This window comes from Chelon labrosus (assembly GCF_963514085.1).
Source record: "Chelon labrosus genome assembly, chromosome: 5".
NCBI lineage: Eukaryota > Metazoa > Chordata > Actinopteri > Mugiliformes > Mugilidae > Chelon > Chelon labrosus.
Genome location: NC_140341.1, coordinates 15035181 through 15056785, shown reverse-complemented (window position 1 = coordinate 15056785; position 21605 = coordinate 15035181). Strand labels below are relative to the sequence as shown.

General features: G+C 48.7%; 1 protein-coding gene across 1 annotated transcript; it reads left to right on the top strand.

Annotated features, from left to right (window-relative positions):
- Positions 1-656: 656 nt before the first annotated feature.
- On the top strand, positions 657-10926 carry LOC311487690 (uncharacterized protein). The gene is made up of 7 exons (XM_084544044.1): positions 657-1992; positions 2326-2399; positions 2633-2861; positions 5758-7748; positions 7918-8136; positions 9529-9669; positions 9920-10926. Exons 1-6 carry the CDS (start codon positions 1641-1643, stop codon positions 9631-9633), a joined length of 2970 nt encoding a protein of 989 aa, XP_084400170.1. The 5' UTR covers positions 657-1640; the 3' UTR covers positions 9634-9669; positions 9920-10926.
- Positions 10927-21605: the final 10679 nt, after the last annotated feature.

Genomic DNA, 21605 nt, shown 5'->3' with positions numbered 1-21605 from the left:
CTTTTTATCTGATTACTATTTATTAAATATTACTGGAAATTACCAGCGCTTTAGTATAATGAGGAGAGGTTTCTATTGGGCCGCGTTTTTCATAATAACCTGCGTGTTTTAAACCTTTACAATCATAGAAATGAATATATATAATACGCATATTTTGACTCCAATTCTCATGTTAAACTTTAAAGAAATATTTCACGGCTGCCTTTTAATGTCAACACTTTTGACATCTTCAAATCCTTTTGTGAAAACTGAGCCAAAACAAATGTAAAAATGAATTTAGCGTTACAATATTTGTATAAGTGATATTGAGACAATAGTGGCAGCTGACGTTTTGAAATGTGAATTAATTTTATGGTAAATGTTTTAGCTAATTTATCAGAGGTTGCTCTCAAACTACAAATACTGTAAATCCTTTAGATAATAGTATCTGTGCTCCAGTGGTCCATTATATCCACTGGGTGTATCATGTTTAACTTCTCTGTGTTTGCAAATACTAGAATTTTTGCTTCGTGAGAGAGCAACCTACCTTGCTGCTAAGAGCTTTGATTGACAGCTCTGTCGGCCAATCACAGTCCGACTAGCCGAGGCTCTTTAAAGCTTCTGCTAATGGCCTTTGTGTGAAGGCGGGGAGGAGTTGGCTCGGTTAGTCTGCTGATTAGCAACAAACAGAAGGTTACGAGTTTGAAATTTTGAAGTATTTGACTACTAGGCTTGCTTTTGGGGGCGTCGAGAGCGGGGCGAACTATGTCGGGTGTGTAGCCGGAGCTTGTTTGGCTCTCTTTTGCGGGGAAGCGGCGGCGATTTTGGCAACATTTTTCGAGCCGCTCGCGGGGGAGAGACAGCCTCGCTCTTGTTTTTTTTTTTTTTTTTTTTTTTTAGGTCGTTCAACTGGCGATGCTGAGCTGATAGCTGCGTCATCATGTTGCTTCCGACTCGAGTTGGCGAGAAGAAATCTCAAGTTAACGCCAGAGGTGAGGCTGCCGGCCGTCATCCTGCCCCAGAGGCCACTCCCGACCCCTGAAATAGATGGAAGACGGACTGCCGGTGCGAGGTTGGCGGTGAAGCCCGGTTACGTAGCCGTAGCGGGTGACTTTACATCACTTGGCTCGGCGTTATTGGCGCGATACTCTCCCGGCTGCGTTTATTATCCACTCTTCTTCGGACACTTGGGGACGTTTCTGTTTTGATGTTGCCTCGGCGTTAGGGAGCCCGCTCGGACACATATAATCATAAGTGCTCCAAACAGGAAGTGTAGCCCGTTTATATTTTAGGGATGTTGGCTTCAACTGTTTGGAGAAGTGATGCTCTCATTGACAGCTAGGACACAAGAGCAAGAGCGTCCAATAATAAAAAAAAAAAAAAAAAATGCTGCTGATTCCCATCTGACTTTGTCCCCCCCCCCTGGACTGTACCAGACTGTTTTAGGTGGGGTGCATTGTTTAGGTTCTGCTGTCACCCCATCCACGTGGACTTTGTTTCAGGTGAGTGAAGTTTTGCTCGGGACAGCTCACCGGGACCATCAAAGAGAGGTGTGTTTTGGTTACTTCAAGGAGAAACTAGCCGCTGTCTCCTTATAGACTAGAAAAAGCAAAAAAAAAAAAAAAAACTTTTATTAATATTGGAGTATAAACACGGTTAAAATGGCCGGCGACTGCACCCACACCAACCCTCGTTACGCGAACGCGGAGACGTTTTGGTCGGATGGCTCTCCCGGAGGAGGAGGAGGAGAGCGAGCCGGGGAGACTCTCCCGGAGTCGGGCGGGTTCTCCAAAGGACGCGGACCCGCCCCGCGGTGGTCGCCCAACTTCGAGGTGATTGACGGGCAGCTGTACCGCAGGAAGCTGGAACGGGGCTACATCAACTACCGGGAGGTTTTAGGTGAGGAGCGGAGACACGAGGCCATCTCCACCTTCCACCTGCGGCGACCCGGCCAGAGGCACCACTCCCTGGAGGAGACCTACAAATGTGTGGCTGAGAACTACTGGTGGGACGGTATGAACGCCACTGTCTGTCTTACGTTTGACTTCACGGGACAGCATCCTGACAAACTGCACCAGCCAAGACTGAAATCACCTTATGTCTTCTTATTATTTTAACTGCCTCCCAAGATTTTAGTCATTTCTTATTGTTGGAAAGTGCAGACACATTTGAAACAGGCGTGCACTCATGATTGACATAACTGTTAAATATGCACCTTATCTTATTTTATCATAAGGATTCTGGATTTCTTTAAGATTTGTAGCTAGTCTTCATGCGCATTTTTGAACTTGTACCTGAATCCTTGCATGTCTTATTTCGCCTTATGATCTGATGTCTTCTCCACAGGGATGTACTTCCAGATCAGAGACTATGTCCTCGCCTGTCCCGAGTGTCAAAGTCAGCGCAACAAGAAATCAAAGGTAACTAAAGTCTGCGGAGTCATTCCTAATGGCTTTTTTTTTTCCTCCTATCAGACTTCCTTCCCGTTTTGTCAGCGCCTCGTTTTGTTTTTGCACCTCACACATTTTAATTCACACTTTCTCTCTCATTCTCACTTGATGTATCCTACAAGTTTTTTTTTTTTCCTCACACGTTTTATTCATATAACGATGCCTTTTTTTTCTTTCTTTTTTTGTGTGTCTTTGCCTCTCAGGGGCCTGGCGGCAGAGGATGTGTCACCAAGACCGTGGCGTCGCACGGCGCCGACATGCTGAGCAAGCTGAGGAGCCAGCGTGAGGCGGGGCTGTTCTGTGACATCACCCTGCGGACGGGCGGGCGGTCCTTCTCGGCGCACAGGGCCGTGCTGGCGGCCGTCAGCGACCACTTTCAGGAAATCCTAACGGAGATGGACTCGAGCATGAAGGCGGACATAGATCTCACTGGTAAGATCGGACACCTGGAGGCCGTCAGGCTGACCTAGAAAGCGTCGCTGCTTGAGTTGTGCTTCGGTTAAGTGGCCAGATGAGGGACCTTAAGGCGTTCTCATCACATGACTCAGTCGTGCCCCCACAGCAACAACGTTCGGGTCTTAGTTTTCTTATTAAACCTCTATGTCAGAACCTAAACACCAGGGAAGGGATAATTACACTGATACCAGTTGTCATTTAATTGTAAACGCCACCAGAAGTTCCTTTTAGGTGGTCAAACAGCTTTAAAAAAATCTCTTCCTCTTAAACCAGTCTGAAGCTGCAAACTAGGGAAGCAGCATTCAAAATTATTTGCAATTTTACAAATCAAACAAACTCCTGCTTCGTGTAACAATTGCTCAAATACATTACAGGATTTATTGGAGCTAGCTATTTTTTATTATTCACCATTTAACTCTTTCAGACAGCTTATATCCGAATAATTAGATGCATCGCTATGACTAAATGACTTCCAGCCAAGACTGTCTGTCCCAGATTTTCACACAATACTTATTTTCACTGCTGTTTAATATCTACACAATCAAATTAATAGTTTTGTCCTTAAAATGTTAACTAATAGGAAAAAATGTCCCTTATAATTTCCCATTAGCCACGACAAAATTATCTTTTTAAATCGCCCAAATGCAGAGAAATTTAATTTAATATCTGACAATTAAAGTCATTACCATTAAGTCGCAGACTGCATCAGATGTGTTGTGCTTCACTTATCTAAAAACTTATCTAAGAACATTATCAGTTTAAACAAGCAGTCAAAGAGAGAGAAAATGGACGCAACCACAAATATTAAATACCTTTACATTAGCTGGGTTTTGATTTAGTTGTAGAGTCCATGTCACGGCACCTCCTCAGTTTTCGGCCGGTTAGCTGGTCTCGCTGGTGTCGTCGCCATGGTTGCAGGCGTTAGCTCAGGGTGAAACCGGATAATGTGGTTCCTCAAATTCGCTGTTTCACTGAATTTAAAAGGTGCGTATTGTCAGCTTCGTGTGTCACAGTGAGTTCATAACGTGTGAAAATGCCCTGGTGCCTGCTTTCAAAATACTAGATGCCGGGTGAACTTTACGGTTCAGCCAAGAGAAACTATTAACATATGTCGGCTATAATTTTGTCTAGGCTGAAGACTCCTTTAATAAGTTGTCCGCCAACCAACTAAACTAATTTTTACAGCTGTAGTTAAGTCGTACATTTAAGTACATTCAACAATGTTTCTCTGAGGCTCTTGTGATCCCCAGGGCTAGAAATGTTAATTGTTTTCCATTGGTCTAGTAGGTCATGTGATAACATTTATCACAACTGCTTGAATGCAAAACTGTACATTTTCAGGCACATGACACGTCCTGACTTGATTTGTCAAGGCCGTTCCTCATATAATGGTTTGTAAGATAAAGAGAACTGCAGAGGATACACTGGCCTTGTCAGCCAGTTTATGCTGAAGGAGGCTGTGTTTCAAAGCCCTTCAGAGATTAGTCTGGCTCGTCAGTTTGTTAAAGACATATTCAGACTTGAAAATTAGTACTTGGAGAATCCAGACTCTGATTTTGGATGTAGTCTGTCTCCTCATCTGCTTAAATTCCATGTCTGTCCTCAGATAGCAGCATAAGCGTCCATCATGATTAAACAGGGTTCCCACGCGTCCTGGAAAACCTGGAAAACCTGGAAAATGACTGACCAATTTTCCAGTCATGGAAAACATATGGAAAATGAGAAAATGGGTCAAATGTCCTGGAAATTATAAAGTTATCCTGGAAAATTATTTATCCTCCCCCTGCCTTGTGAGCGAATGCAAACGGGTTAAAAGTTATGCACATGCATGTCTTCTGGGCAACATACGGCACAGAGCTTCTCTGCTTCTAGCCAGCGCAGTGCCCCACGTGACACTACAAGCAAATTAAATTTGATTTTGTCGCTAGCTTTAGCAGAGAATTTCTGGCTTTAGCGACTTTTGAGACCCCGCGCCTAGAGACAAAACTCGGGACTACGGTATTGAAAAGTGCCAGTGTCGCTAGCATTGGTCCGCCAGTGTGAGGTTAGCTGTGCGCAGTGAGATTAACCATATTTCTGATTTCAACAGAGCGGGAGCTTCGAGGTAATTAACGGTTAATGGGGCACGTTTCACTCAGCATTTCACCCTTGTTTTATTGTCTGACAATAGAAACAGAAAATAAGTAAATGAAAACAACTTTAGGAATTCTGTTGTATTAAAATACTGTGTATGTGCACAGATAGATGGGGAGAAGAAATGAGAGAGATTAACGAGTTTTCATGTAAACTTAAAATCGTTAATTTCCAAAGAAAGTAGTTGAAAGTCAACAGTGTGAGATGTGCACAGACACCACAGGGAATAGGGGCAGCCTTAGAAAAGTAGGCAGTGAAAACTTAAAGTAGCCTACCCTATTACATGTTTATTTGAACTGCTGGCATTTTTTATTTCCACTGTTTGCATAAATTAATGTGATTTAACATGGCTAAATTGGCATTACAGCTATCAATCAGTCAATTTTACTTTATTCAAGAGTCAAGAGAGTCTTTATTGTCATTATGCTGGATAACGAAATATTTGTTGGACCCGTAACACAGGGGAATGTATTAGTGTATGACATGATAACTTGTCTCTGTAGCAGCTGAAAATGTCCTGGAAAAGTCCTGGAAAATAATTTCAGGTTAGGAGTGGGAACCCTGTTAAAGCTGTTTTTGCATTGTCTTCTTGTCTCCAGTGTAATGTTTACATTGCTCCCACCCGTACTGCCGTCTCTCTGATCCTCTATTTACACCAAATCCTTCTTCTGCTCTCTCATCTCACCCCCTGATTGACCCGTGTCAGCATATCTAATTAAAGGCTTTCTTTCCTCCCCAGGTTTTAGTGAGGACAGCCTTCTGTCTCTGCTGGATTTCTCCTACTCCTCCACTCTGTGCGTTCGCCAGGAAGACCTACCTGAAGTCATCACCATGGCCCGCCACCTTGGCATGTGGCCTGCAGTGGAAGCCTGCTCCGCCCTCATTAAGGAGCAGGAAGAGAGGCTCCACCCCGGGAAGGGCTTCACCTCAGCCTGCGCTGCGTCGTTTCATGAGCGCCATCACCGGCAGAAGGACCGCAAAAGGGTTCTGGGACGAGGGGAGAACATGAACAGCAGCTTCAATCTAACACTGGATGCGTCCGATGAGTCTTTTGAAGGGAGTCCCAGCCGCAATTTGCGCAGGATGCCAAAACCCCAAAGCCATAACGGCCTCCCCCTGAGTCCCTCGCACAGGATGAAGCTCATGGACTTCAAGTCTCCCTCTTCCAAAAAGGCCACCACGCCCCGACATGCCATAGCCACCTCACAGTCAAAGAATTACTCGCCCATGTCTCCGTCGAACGCTCGTCTCCTCCGCTCCACTCCTGGGGCTGCCAAGCAGGTTGAGAGATTGCTGCCCACGACGGAGACCCCTCGAAAAAACAGAAAGTCTCACCCTGTCAGATCGAGGCCCAGCCCGGTGTGCAGCCCCGTGCGAGTGAAGCAGGAGGTAGAAGAGGTCGGAGAGGATGAAGAAGATTTTGCCAGAGCGCAGGAAAAGTACAAGTTGATGAATGTCTTAGGGCTACAGAGGACTGCTCTCCTCCCCAGACCAGAAGATCTGATTGGCTGGAGACAAAAGAAACGACTGAGGAAGCTGAAGGCCAACAACTACTCGCTGACCAAGCGACGGAAACCCCGTTCGTCGTCTCCAGTACTGCCGTATGGCGATGTGACTCTCTCGCTTCCCCTCTGTAACACCATTAACACTCACCTCCTCAGCAAGTCTGTAAAAACCAAGCCCGTGAGCCCGGTCGGCGCGCAGCGAGCCACAGCCAAGAGGCCGAAAACTACCCAGAAGCACGTTCCTCCCAGTGACAGGAGCATGCGGAGTAAAGGGGTGTTGCCTGACTTGTTCCAGCCTGCATCCAGAGCCTCCTATGGGGGTAGGGAGCTCAGGCGATCTGTGAGGAAGGGTGACAGCTCCCACTTTTACATCCAGCAGCCGTTGCGTCGCAACACCGCCGCCAACAAGAACCTCGCGAGGAACGCGGTCAGGATCAAATCAGAACCAGCTGAATACTCTATCTCAGGTCTTCGACATTCATCAAACAATCGCAGCGGCCGCACGCCACAGACATCCCCGCCTTCGCAGAGGACGCAGGCCAGACACAAGGGCACCGTAGAGAAGGTCAAAACACTGCGCTACAACAGCGGCCGACCGGCGACAAAGGGCAAATTCAGGCGGGGCTCCGCGAGAGAGGTGGAGAAGGTGAAGCTTAGTCCCGGAGAGGAGGGAAGGAAGGTGGGGAGCCAGGGGCTGAAGGGCGTAAGTGACACAAGCCCAAATGTAAAGGACGTTGAACCGAATGGGCATCAGTTTTCAGAGCACTCGCCTCCACCGTCCATCTACAACCACCCCCTGTACAAAGTCATTAAAGAGGAGCCGGCAGATCCCGTGCCGGTTGGGGTACCATTCAACGATCCTCCGTCCCCAGACCTGGGCAAACGCCAGAGCAAGCCCCCCATCAAATTGCTGGACTCCGGTTTTCTGTTCAGCTTCTGTCGGCCCGCGGGGGGGCCCATGGCGTGCGTGAAGAAAGAGGAGGAGAGCGTGGACATCTGCTTGACGCGCTCCGTGTCGCAAGTTGGCGAGAAGTTTGAGGCGAAAGAGTCCCCGCACAGGATACTGAGAGCCAGGGGGCCACCCATCCTGCCCGTGGTGAAGAGGGAGAGGGAGGAGAGGAAAGTTACCCGAGGCACAACTCTGAGACCCAAGCCAAACACCCAGAACACTACTCTGCATCTGTCCAAACGTGCTGCTTCAAAAACCGCACGGACCATGCCAAAGGTAGATCACAGGGCAGTTAGTGATAACGTGATTTCTTTAGGGACATGTACGCATCTACAAATGAGCAACAAAACACTAATGTCTCCTCCTTTGTTGATATTTAAGGCGCCACAGTTGTACAGTTAATATGACTCACGCATCATTTTCTATCTCCCTGTCGTCTCACCAGCAACAGGGTAAAGTACTTGCTCCGAACAGCAAAAGCTGCGCCGTGCTGGACGCCATACGTCGAGCGCGACTAAAGCAGCTCCGCGGGCCTCGGAGTCAAGCCCCCAAAGGTCCCAAGGCGGCCCACGCCTGTCCGCAGTGCGCAGCCTCCTACAAGGACTGCGATGCTCTGATTATGCATCGGCTCAGGCACATCGAGGGCAAGCACTGGCCGTGTCCGGTAAGCACCGAGGTTTCCTGAACTTCTACAGCTAGGGCCACATACATGACTGGAGCAACAAAAGTTAACTCAGTTTTTATTTCCATCAAACACGAGCTGTTTTTAATGCTACATGCGCCTGTGTTGGGAAATAAGAAGCGCGACAGACGGCAGGTTTTGCTGCACTTTCATGGTCATGAAGACGCAATGATTCCCAACAAGAACTCCTTGTAGCAACATATTATTTCTACAGTTTCCAAAAAATATTGGCCCAACAAATGTTTTTGAAAAATAAAACTAGTGTTTGATGTAAGAAATAGTATGTAAGTAGGAAATATCTGAAAGCAACTGAAAAGTGGTTAAGATACATAGCTACATATTCAAGCTACAAGCTCCAGCGCTGAAAACTAATAGCCTGGTCGTCACCATCCTACGTTTCCGCCCGAAATTTGATTTCGGTCTGGCACGGAGTCTGGCCAAATTGCACTTCCGCGGTTCGCGTGTAACCGCGCGGTCCGCGCCAATCAGCGAACAGTTGAGTGATGACGCGGAACTCGCCTGCCGAGTTGCTTGTAGTCCAGCGAAGCTTGTAGTTCAACAGCATAGCAACGGCGACGGAGGAAGAGACGCTAGAAGCCATCCGCGAAGTTGTCTCAACTCTCGAGAGCATCACGGAATTAAAACCAGAACAAGAGGCTTGTCTTGTCAATTTTATAAATGGCACGGACGTCGTAGCTCTCCTTCCAACTGGCTTTGGGAAAAGTTTGATTTATTTAACTGGAAGCGGAAGTGGTAAGCGTAAGAGCCTGAACTCCGGCGCACAATATACGTCTTTACCAAACGTTGCTGATTGGTTAATTGAACTCCAATGATTTTAAACCTCAAAATAAGCACCCGCCCATTACGGAGACAGATTCCTATTACATTGGGCCAGACGAACGTGCCAGACCGAAATCAAATTTCGGGCGGAAACGTTGGATGGTAACGACCAGGCTAGAAAACTAACATTGAAGTGTCAAAATGTGCAGCATGGTAACAAAAACGGGTTTTGGTCTCTAGAGTTAACTATAAGTGGAGACATTTTACGTGAGTTTATATCAAGGCTTTATAAAGTTATGCATAATTAAGGGCGTGGCTGCTTTGAGCGACAGGTGGGTGCCGTCTCAGGTTGCTAGCTGTCGGCTTTAGCCAGCCTTTAGCTCCACTCACGCTCCACAACGTTGCCCGTTTCTGGATTAGCCGTGAGGAGGGGGGTCAGGTACCGCCAAGATGACTTTGTGAACTAGATATAGGTTCATATTAAAACGTTACATGGGCCCATACAGAGAAAAAAAATGAAGAAACACTTGACGGGTTGTATGAGAGACCTGGCCATTTCCGTGCCGTTAACTCTTTGTCTCGCCGTCTCCGCAGCTCTGCAGCAAGACGTTCTTTCTACTGAGGAATGTACGGAGCCACATCCGCACCCACGACCCCAAGTTGTACAAATGCCGGAGCTGCATCGTCGCCGGGTCCTGAGGCGGCCGCGGGCTCCGCTCAAGCACTGAGACCGAGGTGAGTGAAAGCGACAGCCGAGCTACCCTTCAATCAATTTCACATCATCTGTCTCGGGTGAAGCTAACGGTGAAGTTTTGATCGTTGAGCCGAGGAGATGAGTGCGTGCTTCGCCCCTCGCTCCTCGTACGTCTTCCAAGAACGGCTATCAATACGCTCCGGCGCGGTGTGATCGCATGTGCTCGATGCGCGCATTGATTTTTTTTTTTCCTCGCGGCCTTGTTTCTTAACGCTCGTGTTTGTTTTCCAGGACGAAGGCTGCCAGTGTCTAACACACCAGCGACCGGGCTGCAGCCAGAGGCACCTGATCGATCAGCAGCTTGTATATAAAGCATCCGTCACACACACACAAGCACAATGGACACGCGGAAGGGCAGAATTACTCTGGAGTCTAATCATTGCCGTTGTTGGTGATCTCTAATGTTATTTAAATAACCAAACCAAGGTTGCCGTTCCTGTTTGCTTCTCCGTAGCCACAGAAGGTTAAACTTGAACATTACACTCAGGGGGTGGGGTGGGGGAATGTGATGCCACGGTATAAAGTGATTCAACGTCACGGTTGTGTACAAAATGAAATGTAAAGTGATCGTCGTAACTATCACTGCTACTTATTGTTATCTTTATTTTTCTATGTATAGAAGAATTTTGAGTGCACTTATAAATATAGCTTACGTTGTAAACCTAAGAAGTGGTGATGACAGTGAAGGTTTGGAGTCCCAGCGGGAATACTTGAAGCGATGCAAGTGCTGGAGGGAATACTTGAAGTTGGAGGTGGACTTAAGAATGAGCCTGTCCTTTGAGTGTCTCCAGTGGGTCTTTGTCCTTTTTGGTGTGCTAACTTTGAAACGACTTGACTCGTCCTTTCGTATCGATCTGCTACTCCTCGCCCTGGCCCACGGGTCGGGGATTCGACCCGTGGGGGGCGCCGCGGCGACGCCACTGCATGTGTATTTGCAGGCCGTTTGTAGTCCACTGTCTTTTCTAAGGCTGCCAATTTTAAAAAGGGAACCCTGTCTCGTTTTTAAATGTGAATTTCTGAATTGTAAATCAGCGCAACTGTGTCATTGCATTTTTACATTTTATTGATCTCTACTTCCACTTTAATCCAGGACGGGGCGCTGGTCTTGTCCTCCTTCAAATTCTCCTACTGATTCAATGCAATGTGTGCACATACAGAGATGTTTATGTTTCACAAATTGATTTTAGAAAGAAATGAGCTGTCTCTCGCTATCTGTCAAAAGACTAAATAAATTTTTGCCTTTTACATCCTCTTCTCTTTGTTTGAATTGCATAAAACAATCAGCCACAACATTAAAACCACTTGCCGGTGACATTAGTAACACTGATCATCAAATTACAATGTAATATTCCTTTGGGAAACCTCGGTCCTGCATTTATCTGGATGTTTTTTTGGACACTTACTAACACCTGCACGTTGTTGCACGCTGAGCACACCTCCATGGCAACAACAGGCGGGTGTTCCTTGCATCCTGGTGCCATATGCTCCCCAGCTAAGCAACACACACGCTGCATTCATGATGACGATGATGCAAAAGATGTGATTCATCAGACGAGGTCGCTTTCTCCCATTGTGTTGTCCACTTCTGATGATCACATGCCCATTGTAGGTGCTTTCAACTGAGGCCAGTGATTGGTCTCACACTCTGTGACTGCTCAGAGTTCATCAGAGCCTCGACCCTGGGGAAGAAACTGTCTTTTGCAGGTGGTTTTGGCGTACAGTGCTGTGTAACGCCGTCCGGAGGGGAGGAGTTTAAACAGATTGTGTGAGAGGTCTGTGGAGATTTTACCGGCCTGCTTCCTGACCCTGGACCGGTCCTGGATGGAGGGAAGGTCAGTACCAATAATCTTTTCTGCAGACCTGATTGTTCTCTGCAGTCTGTCCCTGTCATGTTTGTGATGTGAGTAGTCCATAGTCCAGACAGTGATGGACGTGGTCAGGACAGACTGGATTATTGCAGTGTAGAAAATGATCAGCAGCTCCTGAGGCAGGTTGAACTTCCTGAGCTGACACAGAAAGTTCAACCTCTGCTGGGCCTTCTTCCGTACGGGGGGGGGGGGGTCCACTTCAGGACCCTAGGAACCTGAATGAGTCTACTGTAGGGACTGTTCTGCTGAGGATTGTGAGAGGAGGGGTTGATGGGGGGCCCTCTTCCTGAAGTCCACTGTCATCTCCACATTGTTGAGCGGGTTTAGCTGCAGGTGGTTCCGACTGCACCAGAGAACCAGCTGTTGCGTTTCCCCTCTGTGTGCAGCCTCGTCGCCGTCCCTGATGAGTCCAGTGACAGTGGTGTCGTCTGCAAACGTCAGGAGTTTCACAGGAGGGTCCCCTGAGGTGCAGTCATTAGTGCCTCCTGAGATCCTGTCCCTGATATTCCTTAGACCAGTTTTAATACTGACGGCTGGAAACTGGGGACGCCCCACAAGAGCGGCAGTTTTGGAGATGCTCTGATGCTCTGACCCAGTCAAAATTTGCCAAATCGTCCTGCTTTTAACATTAACTTTGAGGACTGAATGCTCATTTACAATTTAATATATCCCACTCACTTATCGTTGCCATGATAATGAGATGATCTGTGTTATTCACCTGAATTTCACCTGTGTAGGTCTCCCTTGTGCCTCTAAAACTGTTGTGACTTATCAGGGAATAGATATGGGCCTTCTGAGGGTGTCCTGTCAACAGGATGTTGTTAGTGGGGGCCTTTGGGTCCTATGGGTTGAGGGGAGGGGCCTCTGTGGATCATCAGACAGATACTTGGTCAGTTTAGGATCTAGTGAATTTGGAGGCGAGGTCAACACCTTGTGTTTTTTGAGCTGTTCCTAAACTTTTTTTGCTCGAAATTGCTCACACCAGTATTTGCTTTTACTTTTCTTATTTAATATTAAAGTGAATCTTTTCACTGTTAACTAACATTCACAGTACATGACACACTGGACCGCTTGATGCTGCGGCTGCGAGTTCAGCGCAGTCTTCATCCAGACAGCAGGAGGTCGGGGGAGTTCTCTCTGGGGAGGTCACGATCCAGGAGGAATGATGAAGAGCTTCAGACATGAATCACTTCTTTACATCTTTCCTGACTCATCTGCAGCAAAAGCGCAGACACGAGTTAAGAACAAACTACTGTATAAGGAAAGAAAAAAACACAGTATGTTCTATGCACCGTTGGTGTGCAATGTTTAAATCAATCAGATATTAGTAATGTTACATGTGCCAGAACGTCTTGATTTTATTACATTTTTAGTGCATGTTGATTATCATAGTTGTATGAATAGTATATGACGGGTTACTCTTGTAATTGGTCTTTTTCGAGACTTTTGAGATTAATCAAAAAAATGCATATATTATGTTTAGTTTGATGTGGCTTTGCAAAGTAAGGAATCAAATGTGACGTACTTCAGTATACATGTGGAAAACTAGATTATTATTTTATAAGTTAAGATGGATTTGTGCATATAAATACTTCTTGAATCCTGAAACCCTGCTTTTTTTTTTTCTTTTTGAAAGGATCACAGTTGATTTCTCTTCACGATTTCCCCTCTACTCACTGTGACCACATAACAGGTGCTGCAAGTCAAAACATTCTGCGCGAATGTCCCAGAGCATATCACTGAAATCTGAACTTGCTCTACAGCCACATCTAGCTCTTCCCACGCCACGCTCAAGGGAAAAAAATGCATGGAATATTTTTATTTCTTTAAGTGGGGAAGTCTGGATGCAAAGAAGTAAATTTCTTCCGCTCCAACTTGGCACGCTGTTTGCTTCTTTGAAACCACAGTACCCAAACCAGACACTAGATGACAGCCTACACCAGCAGATAACAATGGCCGCTCGACAACAATAAAACTACAATGCAAAATGGTTCCAGCCGTATCAACCCTCACCTCTGGAAACCTCGAGACACCTCCATTGTGGGGTATCTGATTGATGGGGAAATGAGAAGGAGGTGACTAGTCAGCGAGCTGAAATCCCTCCGGAGCTTCCAGCTAAGAAAATAACACCACATTTAATTATTTGCAAAAAAAAAAAACCGGCACAGTTATAAAAACTGCAGTAAAGGTTAATGATTGTGGTTCCACTCCCGGAGGTCAGCTGTTTGTGACTTCTGGGAGGCATTAAAACAAACTTGCGGAAGGAGGAAGCAGCAAAGGTGACGTTTGGCGCGTAACGCCGCCTTTGCACAGTGAACACTCGGATTAATAACAGCGCGCTGGTGTTTTTGCACTAATTAACCAAAAAGGGCTGAAGGAAAGGGGGTATGTTGACTGTAACCCTGCAGCTCCGTTGGCCTCCGTATCTGTTGCAGCTTATTATAGAGTAAAACTCCCGGTGCCTTCACACTGCAGCATTATTCGGGGGCCTGGGTATACTTTTTCAGACTCATAACCAACAGGGCTTACTTGGGTTACCCTTGCCCCACCAGCGGCTGCATATGGAGGCTTATGTGAGTTTAGGGAGCCACGGAGAGTACGCCCAGGAACAGCTGACAATTTATGCTAGTGGGGCCCCCACATTCTCAGAGAGAGGGAGAAGAGGGGGGGAGGGAGAAAGGGAAGGAGACAGGAGGGAAGAGAAGGGGGGATCGAGAGGGTGTAAAGGGTGAGGAGTGAGGATGGGTGCGAGCTAAGCAGACCTGGGCTGCTGCTGCTGCTGCTGGGGTGAGAGGGAGTGAGGTGGGGGGGAGAGGGGGGTAGAGAGGGAAAGGGAGGCTGTCTTGTTTGTAGCTTGTCAGCAATTGCTTGAGACAAGCTTCCCCTCCATGTGTGAAAGCTACTTGGCAGGAATGCTTGGGCCGTACCAAGTGAGGCCAGGCGAGAGGGGGGTTCCACAGGAGGAACGGACCCGGATTGAGGAGCCAGTGTGTGGCTGAAGTAATCCTTCGGCAGTGTCGGCTCTTTGATGTTGTATCTTTGTGGATGTGTGTGTGTGTGTGTGTGTGTGTGTGAGGGGGGGAGGAGGAGGAGGAGGGAGGTGTGTGTGTGTGTGTGTGTGGGTGTGAATGAGACTGGAGAGAGCGTTCTGTATGGATATGTGCTCTCTCTCTCTCTCTCTCTCTCTCTCTCTCTCTCTCTCTCTCTCTCTCTCTCTCTCTCTCTCTCTCTTCCAGCAGCAACAAAAGAGAGGGAATGAGACACCCCCCTGCCCTCCTCCTCCTCCTCCTCTTCCTCCTCCTCCTCGCCGGCTCTCAAGAGAAAGAAAGCAAAAAAAAAAAAGCAAAAAAAAAAAAAGGAAAAGAAGATGATGAAACCTGAAGTGGTCCTGCAGTGTGAATTGTGTGCACATGCAAACACACACACACACACACACACACATTTTCAAACGTGCACGTGTGCAGCTTCTCCAATTTAATCTGTTTACTAACAGTCTGTGTGAGTCCTGTTTGTGCTGTTCGTGTGTGTTTTTCGAGGAGCCGTGTCCGTGGGTGTGTTTCTGCGTGCGATTGTGCGTTTCAGTTTGTGTTAACAGCCAGTAGGGGCTGTTATTGTCTTACGATTTTGTGTGTGTGCGCGTGCGTGTGCTTGTGTTTGTGCTTGTGCGTGCGTGCGTGCACAAGGGGTCAATCTCCAGTAGCCTGTTGCTTTCTGCTCTTGACTGCTCTCTCGACTCTGCATCGGGAAGAATGCAGCCTGAGATCTGAGATGGATTCCTGCAGGATTCCTTCATTATTCCCACTGCCGCTGCTGAACAAACACACCCAAAAAAAGACAGTCTTTTTTCTTTTTTCTTTTTTCTTTTTTTTGCTCTGTGCATATACAAACAGGAATATCCTAAAACGACTCCCTTCTTCTTAATGATGAGGGAACGTTTCGCTTCATTCCCGCACCCGGAAAAACTCCTTATCCCCTCACAGTTCTCTTCTTCCCCTTTCACTCACTTACTGTCTAGCGAATACACGCTCTGCTGGCAGTCACAGGGCTTCACTTCCACACTCGCCCTTTGTGTGTGGAAAGGCAGTAAACTTTGAGAGCGTCCAGTCAGCAGCAGCAGCGGCGGCGGCGGCAGCAGCAGCAGCAGCAGCAGCAGGCTACCGAAGAGCAGTGTCCTCTGTGTTACACAAGGAACTGAGAGCTCCTCTCATCCCTTCACCCCCCCTGCTCATCGTCTGTTTCCAAGGCCCGTGGTTAAAAAAAGAGAGTGAGAAGAGAGCGAGAGAAAAAAAAAAAAAAAACTGGAGAGGCCAAGAAACGGGGATGCAATTTTAAATGAATTAGGCCGTGAATAATTTTCAGGATGTCAAAATGTATTGGGGTGAAGGTGTTTATGTAATTGGAGCGCTTGGTTCACTGGTACACAGCTTAACGGAGGAAATTCTTTATTAGGGCTGTAATGAACACACACACACACACACGTTTAATTTTTTGCACGTGTGCGTCTGCAGCGCACCTACGCCGACACCTGAGTGACGTGCCGGATCCGCCCGGGTGTGCTGACCTCGATTACACCTCCTCTTGAGGGAGGTGGTACTGTAAGGAACGGAGAGGGACAAGGCGGAAAGAGGAGAGGAGGATGTGGAGAGTTGAGAGAGAAGGGGAGGAACGGGGGAGGAGAGGACGGGAGATGGGAGAAGGGAGAGGAGGAGGAGGAAGAAATGGAAAGCAGAGGAGCAGAGAGAGCAGGAGCGCGGAGGAGAAGGGAGGGAGCAGGGGCGCGGAGAGGTGGCGATAAGGGAAGAGGAGTTGCGCAACGTAGCGGCGGGCAGAAATGATGGGAAGGAGAAGGCAGAGAGGAGAGGGGATGATGAAAAGAACGAAGTGTGAGAGGTAAAAAATCAAGGGGGAGGAAAGGCTAAAGGAAGGGGGAGGGAGGGAGGGAGGGAGGGATGAGGAAATAAGGCAGGGAAGGAGGAAGCGAGGGAGGGCGTTTGGGGAGGAGAAAAAGATGGGGAGCAAAAGGGTAGATGAAAGAGAGGGAAAGTTGAAAGGTAAAGGGGGCGGAGATATGAATGAAGACTGTGGCTGAGGAAGGCAGGGATGGAGAGAGAGAGAGAGAGGCTGGTAGAGGAGGGAGGGAGGGAGGGAGGGGAGGGAGGGGAAGGGGAAGGGAGGAGGGTTGATCTCTGGGGTTTGAAGCACATTAGTATTCATGGGGAAGAGGAGGCCACAGACAGCAGAGAAACAGAGGGACCAGACTGAGAGCGGCACACACACAAACATGCACACACACACACATACATAAATACACTCACACCGCATGTTAAAGCAAGCGCTCTGCATACGAGCCCACACACACACACACACATATCGCTCCTGTGTTATGTGGTCTTGGATGCTACGGAGGGCCTAACCGCTCCTTGTGCTGACACCCACACAAACACTATCGGCTCCGTCTTGTCTAATATCTCCAGGTTGCGCGCATTAATGCGGATGCGGGCCCCGAAGAGCCTCCCCGGGAGACGCTTTAGCGGTTGAGGCCTCCGAAACCACACGCACCCCTGCTGGCCCTCGGATCGAATCCCGGGCCCTCAGGAGCGTCCCTCCTGTGTTTTCACCGCCCCGCATCCCTCTTTCCTCCCTCCTCCTTCTCTGCCAATAAAGGCAGAAGAGACCGGAGGGGCCTGCGGATGACGTGTGCCCGCTTTCAAAAAGGGAACGAGACCCCGACAGCTATACCGGTGCGCCCGCGGAGAGGAGCGAAAGGGAGTGCAGGTGATTCATTTCGCTGTGGGTCGAGAGCGGGGCCCGGGCTGAGCTCTGGGGACGGAGAGAGGGCGGACGGAGACAGAAAAGATTCCTGTCGAGTTGGAGGCCACTTGCAAAACACCTCTGATGGTGGCAGGAGGAGAGCAGAGGGAGAGAGAGAGAGAGAGAGAGAGAGGGAAGGGGAGGAAGAGGGAGAAGCAGCAACACTCTCTGGGTGTTCTATTCTTAGTCTCTCTCTCCTCAGACTTTGGGTATACGTGCGTGTGCGCGCGCGCGTGTGTGTGTGTGCGCACAAGCATGTGTGGGCGGGCAGGTGGTGTACAGCTGACAGTTGATTTGCTGTGACACCAGACACACTGGCTGCCTTGGACTCCCATGGCCTAGATATCAGAGTCTCCTGGAAGCCCCTCACACTCTATTTCACACACACACACACATTTAATCACATGCACACACACACACACGTCGTCTCTTTCTGTCTCCCTTTCCCCCTTTCCCTTAGACCTACATATCAATTTCTGATTGGCGAGCAGGTGGTTTCAACTGTCCTCGAGGGTTCGGGAGGGAAGAGCGGGGGGGAAAGGCAAAGAGAGAACTGCGAGGGAGGACGAGGGAAACAAGCAGGAAAACGGGGGAGAAGGGAAAAAAAGAGGGAGAAGAGAGAGGAGTGATGAAGTGCAGGGAGCTGATGGAGTGAGAGGAGGGAAGAGAGCGAGATCCCATCATGTAAACAGAGCGAAGCGCCGCATAGAGATGGAGGAGGCTGTTGCCATGGCGGCAGAGGCTGCATCCTTTTGTTAAAGATGTCACTCAGGGGGAATCAGGGCTAATGAGGAAGGACTTTTGCGCCTGCGCGTGCGCGTGCCGGCGCGGGCGCTCAGTCGGTGTGTATCTGAGCAACACGGCCGGTCTGCTGGTATTCTCGGGCACCGGCGGTGTAATGGTTTCACTTCAGGGGAATGACAAAAGACCAAGGAGGAGGAGAAGAAGAAGAAGGAGAAGAAGAAGGAGTTGAGAGATGAGGGGCAAGTGAGAAATTAAAAATAGAGGAGGGACGGAGTCAAGCAGGGGTTACACGGTCCACGTAGAGAAATGTCAGTAGTGTCACTGGCTGGCGAGAAGGCGGCGAGCCACAGATGAATGTAAACCGCGTGTGTGTGTGTGTGTTTGCGCGTCTGACCCAACTCCATTGAGAATAAGGCGATGGGATGTGTGTGTGTGTATGTGTGCGAGGCACGGTTTGGTTTGGTGTGGCGCTGTGCTGCGTAGGTGGTTTGTTCTCCGTGCTCTTCATCTTGCTGCAAATTAGTGAAGAATCAAAGGGAAACAGGTTTCATTTAATCCTACCCTCCTCTGTCTCCCTCCGTCTCCCTTTCTTTTTCTCTCTTTCACTCTCTTGTCTCCCTGTCCTCGGCAAACAGCCTTGAGCCTCCCACAGAGTGAATGCAGACATCTGCCTGCACTTTCCCTCTCTCTCTCTCCCTCTCTCTCCCTCTCTCTCAGTACCAACACACAAACACACACACACACATACGGAGCATTTGTTTCGCTGTCAGCACCATCATCAAAGCGAGTGAGAGAGAGAGAGAGGTCTTTGCGCCATTCTTCCCTTCTTCTCCCTCTCCTCACTCCTTCCCCCCCCCCCTCTCTATACCTCCCCTCCCCTTCCCCTCTTTTCCTGATCTCCCTCTCTTTCCCTCTCTTCCTCTTCCTTTATAGACAGAGATAAATAATTTGATCTAGAGGGTTTTGAAATTCCACCACTCTGAGAGGCGTGACGTTAATCTTTTATTATCTGCTCTCTCATTCTTCCTCTCCCTTTCTTTTCCATTCCTTTTTCTCCTTATCTCTCAAGCAGACCCTCCCACCCCCCACCCCCCTCCTCACACTCCTTACACCCCCCCCCCCCCCCCCCCCCCCACCCCCCTACCCCAGCCTGTCCTTGCAGTATTCTAATGATTCATATTTCACATCCACTGCCTTTTCATTTAGCCTGTCTACACCGCTTCAGGGACAGCTACTCACGATCTTAATTGACTGAGGAGATAGAGGGGCTGGCTAGGTGGCAGAGGTAGCGCCATCATCCAACCCCCCCCCCCCACACACACACACACACACACACACACTCCCCACCCCACCACCCCAACCCCCTCCTCCTCCTCCTCCTCCTTACACAAACAAATGTATGTGCTCCGCGAGGGAGAAACGGAGTCCACCGGCGTCCGCGCATTTGAACAAAAACTCATCAATGCACGGGCAGGCATGCAGATTTGCACCCTGTGGTAATTAAGCTGTCGATTTTTCTTAGGGTCAAGGGAGTGACGCAGGAGAGCTGAGCAGAAATGATGATGTGAGGGAAAGGATGCAAAGAAGAGGAGCAATGTGAGGACTCGCTATACCCTCCCTTTCTCACCTCTCTCTCTCTCCATCCCTGCCTCTCTCTCTCTCTCCCTCTCCCACCGACCCACCGACCCACCCAGCCACCCACCCACCCAGCCACCCCAACCCATCTCTCTGTCTGTCTGTGCCTCTCTTTGATCTCAGCCTCTGTCCCACACTGCATATTAAGATGCCCGGCCCCTGTTTGGTATTCTGAGGCGGGCACTGAGATGCAGTCTCCATATCCTCTCCTCGCTTCTCTCTGAAAGAGAGCAAAAACCCCTCTGTCTGTCTCAAGATGCTTATCCCGCTAAATGGGTCTGAAATAGCTGGAGAACAGGGCGGGGGAGCGGTGGTGGCGGCAGGGTAGAGAGAGATGCTCGGAGTGGGGGGGGGGGGAGAGGGCGGTAGGGGGAAGTAATAGACACACCACAGACGGGTGGGTGGTGGTGGTGGTGGCGGTGGTGGCGGTGGGGGCGAGAAGAAGGGTAAGGGAAGCGGGGTAAGGCACGAGAAGCAGAGTGATGGGGCTGATTTTAGCTGAGAGGATAATTAAACGCTATTATCACAATGGGCCAGTAATACAGCCAGCCCCGAACATAGAGGAGCCAGCCCTCCCATGTTTGCTACACTAAAAGGAGGGAGGAAGGAATGAGGGAGGAGGGAGGCAGAGGAGAGGGAAGCACAGATTAATAGGCGGAGGAAGAGCAGGAGAAACAGAGGGGGAGAGAGAGAGAGAGAGGGGGAGACAGACGGCAAAATAGGCAAACAGAATTAGAACGGGGAGAATGAGTGGGAGAGTTTAGTGCTGGGGTGATTGCTCAGTGTTTGGGATTAGCATGACTCCCTCTCTCTCTCTCTCTCTCTCTCACCCTCTCCTTCTATATGTATCTCCCTCTTTCTTTCCTTTCGCTCCCTCTCCTTCCATAAGCCCTGGGGATGGCACAGCTTTAGTTAAACTGCTCTATTAAACGGCGCCTGCTGAGAAAATCAAATTATAACTTCCTTTAATCAGCGAGTATCAGTGGCCCACACAGGAGCAGCCGGCTCTGACAGCACACACAGAGAGACAGAGAGAGAGAGAGAGAGAGAGAGGGAGAAGGAGACTGTGACTGGAGACCTGAGGGAGGCCGATATGAACCTGTCTCCCGTCTGCTTCGGTTCCCATGGCAACAAGATAGAGTGAGGGGGAATATGGGTTGTGGAATGTCTGCATCTATCGTTTCCTCTCGGTAAGCATTCATACACAGAGATAGGAAGAGAGGAGAGAGAATGTGCTCGGTGAGTCAGGGCGCTTCTTTTGAGCGCCAAAACACGCGCGCACACGTGCCACGCAGCCATTACCTTCTGCAATATGTCCGCCGCGTGGCCTGCGTGACCCCAGCAGTGCCGTAAAATAAAGGACCTTCACAAATCTGTTGCACTCCAGTGGATTCATCCAACATTTTGGATAAAGACCTATCAGATTTTTTTTTATTTTTTACTTGGTGTCCCCAGTTACAACTCCAAACCATTCCGTTTACATTGTTAAATCGTTTTTTCCAATTACATAATTACGTTTTGCGCTGACACAGTTAATTGCTGCCTGGATTGTGTTCACTGGCCTGCATTTATTTTTCCACAGTTGTGTCTGTCTGTCGGTTGGGTTTAGGCAACAAAGGCGCTCCGGTTAAAGCGGGGAGGAAAACTTTCTTTTAATGTTCACAACCTATTGCCGTTATTAATACGACACCAGGTCATTAACTATTCCTAAAACCTTAGCCAGGTGCTCTGACTTCTTAAGAGTAACTGGAAAATGGTTCAATAATGCAGACGTGCTACTGCTAGATTGGATATTTCATCAAAACGACAAATGAATTGCCTTACCAGTGAACATTTTAGTAATTAAAATAGAAAACATA